The sequence below is a fragment of the Chiloscyllium plagiosum genome, chromosome 40 (genome assembly GCF_004010195.1).
Source record: "Chiloscyllium plagiosum isolate BGI_BamShark_2017 chromosome 40, ASM401019v2, whole genome shotgun sequence".
NCBI classification, from domain to species: Eukaryota; Metazoa; Chordata; class Chondrichthyes; order Orectolobiformes; family Hemiscylliidae; genus Chiloscyllium; species Chiloscyllium plagiosum.
Window position 1 is genome coordinate 24,531,369 of NC_057749.1, and position 2,146 is coordinate 24,533,514.

A 2,146-nucleotide genomic window follows, 5' to 3' on the forward strand; every position below is an offset into this window, starting at 1 on the left:
GCCCCCCTCCCCCTCTCCTGCCCCCCTCCCTCACCTCTCCACTTCACCTCTCCACCCCTCCCCTCACCTCTCCTGCGTGTTTATCATGTTGCCGGCTGGGCTCTTGTCTCTTTCTTTTCCGAAGTAGTGGCTGTTGAGTATCCGTTCGACGGAGCTCCTCACCATCCGGCCGCAGACTGAGCCCGCTCGCTGGGTTATGCTGGCAGCGGCAGCAGTAGTTGCCCTCCCATCGGGCCGTGGCCGGAGTGTCAGTGCCTACTCTGCGGTGCCCGCTTTACCGTGCGCCGTACCGCTCTGACCCGCTCCCTCCACCTTCCAGAACCTTCAGCGGCCGCTGCGCCTCCGCCGCCCGCTTATATAACCTCGCGGGGCATCATGGGCCGCACCGACAAACAAATAAAACAACGGACAAATTATTTATCTCGCAGGCGCCGCGCCACGCCGGCTTTTTATGAAACATATATTTCCCCGCTGTCTGTTTTGGGTTTAATTCTCATCAGTTTATTGTTTTGTTTGGGCTCGTGACGTCAGTGGCACTGTGATTGACAGGCGAGGGGGCGGGGTCTCCGTGCTACTCAAAGTGAGCAAGAGGTTGTGTTTCTGCAAGACTAGCATTCTTGCTGGGTTGGCTTGCAAGTTAAGTGTTGGCTTTTAAAGATACTATTTGCATTGATGCAGAGTCCTCATGCCTCCTTAGGGCACCATAAAATGATTCCTAGTCCAAATCAGCAAAGACATTTAGAAAGAGGGGTACAGGGAGCTGGGACCAATGCATGTCTCACACACACAAAAAAATCATGATTTGGCGACGTTGGTGTTGGAATGGGACGTACAAAGTTAAAAATCACACAACACCCAAATTATAGTCCAACAGGAAAGCACCAGCTTTCTGAGCACTGCTCCTTCATAATTACCTGATGAAGGAACAATGCTCCTAAAGCTGGATAAAGCAAATTACTGCAGATGCTGGAATCTGAAACCAAAAGAGAGAACATAGAACAAAGAACAATACAGCACAGAACAGGCCCTTCGGCCCACGATGTTGTGCCGAACTTCTAACCTAGATTAAGTACCCATCCATGTACCTATCCAAATGCCGCTTAAAGGTCACCAATGATTCCGACTCTACCACACCCACAGGCAGCGCATTCCATGCCCCCACCACTCTCTGGGTAAAGAACCCACCCCTGACATCTCCCCTATACCTTCCACCCTTCACCAGAAAATGCTGGAAAATCTCAGCAAGTCTGGCAGCATCTGTAAGTAGAGAAAAGAGCTGATGTTTCGAGTCTAACTGACCCTTTGCCAAAGCTCAATGCAGCATTTTCTCTTTTTTGGTGCTCCTAAAGCTAGTGCTTCCAAATAAACCTGTTGGATTATAACCTGGTGTTGTGATTTTCAACAAGAAAAATCAAATTGTTTGGGAAAAACCCAACAGTGTGGAGAGAAAGCAGAGTTAATATTTCAGGGCCAGTGACCAGTCTTCAGAATTATGTAAGCAGTATTACATGTAACTACTGTTGCTGAAACCTATCTGGCTCACTAATGTCCTTTATAGGAGGAATTTTGCCATTCTTACCCATGTGATTCCTGATGAAGGGCATTTGCCCAAAACATTGACTCTCCTGCTCTGCATTTCTAGTGCCACACTTTTCAACTCTGACTCTCCACCATCTGCAGTCCTCACTTTCTCCGAGTAGACACTTAGCTGTCTATTGGGTAATTATGGATGGACAATAAATGCTGGCCTAGACAGCTGTCCCATGAATTAATTAAAAACAAGTGTCAGCAATGAGGTACTTAAGTTACTTGAATATGTTATTAAGGCAGGGAGGAGAGGGTTATGAGCATTTACACAGGTATTCAAAAATCATGCAGGATCTATACAGAGACTGTTCCCACTTGCAGAAAAGTTCGAGAGCCATAGATACCAGTTTAAGGTGAATGGCAAAGGGAGTAATTGCAAGCATGGGGAAAAAAATCGTTCAGCCTAAGTTTCAATTTAGAACACTGTGCTAAGGAGGCAGATTCAATTTCTGGAATTCTGACAAAGGGTCAATAAACTCAAAATGTTAATGTTGTTTCTCTCTCCGTGGACACTGCCAACCTGCTGAGTTTCTCTGGTGATTTCTGCTTTTATGGTAGA

At 47.0% G+C, this 2,146-nt stretch overlaps 1 protein-coding gene across 1 annotated transcript in view; it reads right to left on the reverse strand.

Moving 5' to 3' along the window:
- Positions 1-337, reverse strand: part of LOC122542627 (ornithine decarboxylase antizyme 2-like) — a 14,950-nt gene extending 14,613 nt beyond the window's left edge. The window contains 1 exon segment of the mRNA XM_043680606.1: positions 68-337. Within this exon segment, the coding sequence (XP_043536541.1) occupies positions 68-165 (98 nt within the window). The 5' untranslated portion in view covers positions 166-337.
- Positions 338-2,146: the final 1,809 nt, after the last annotated feature.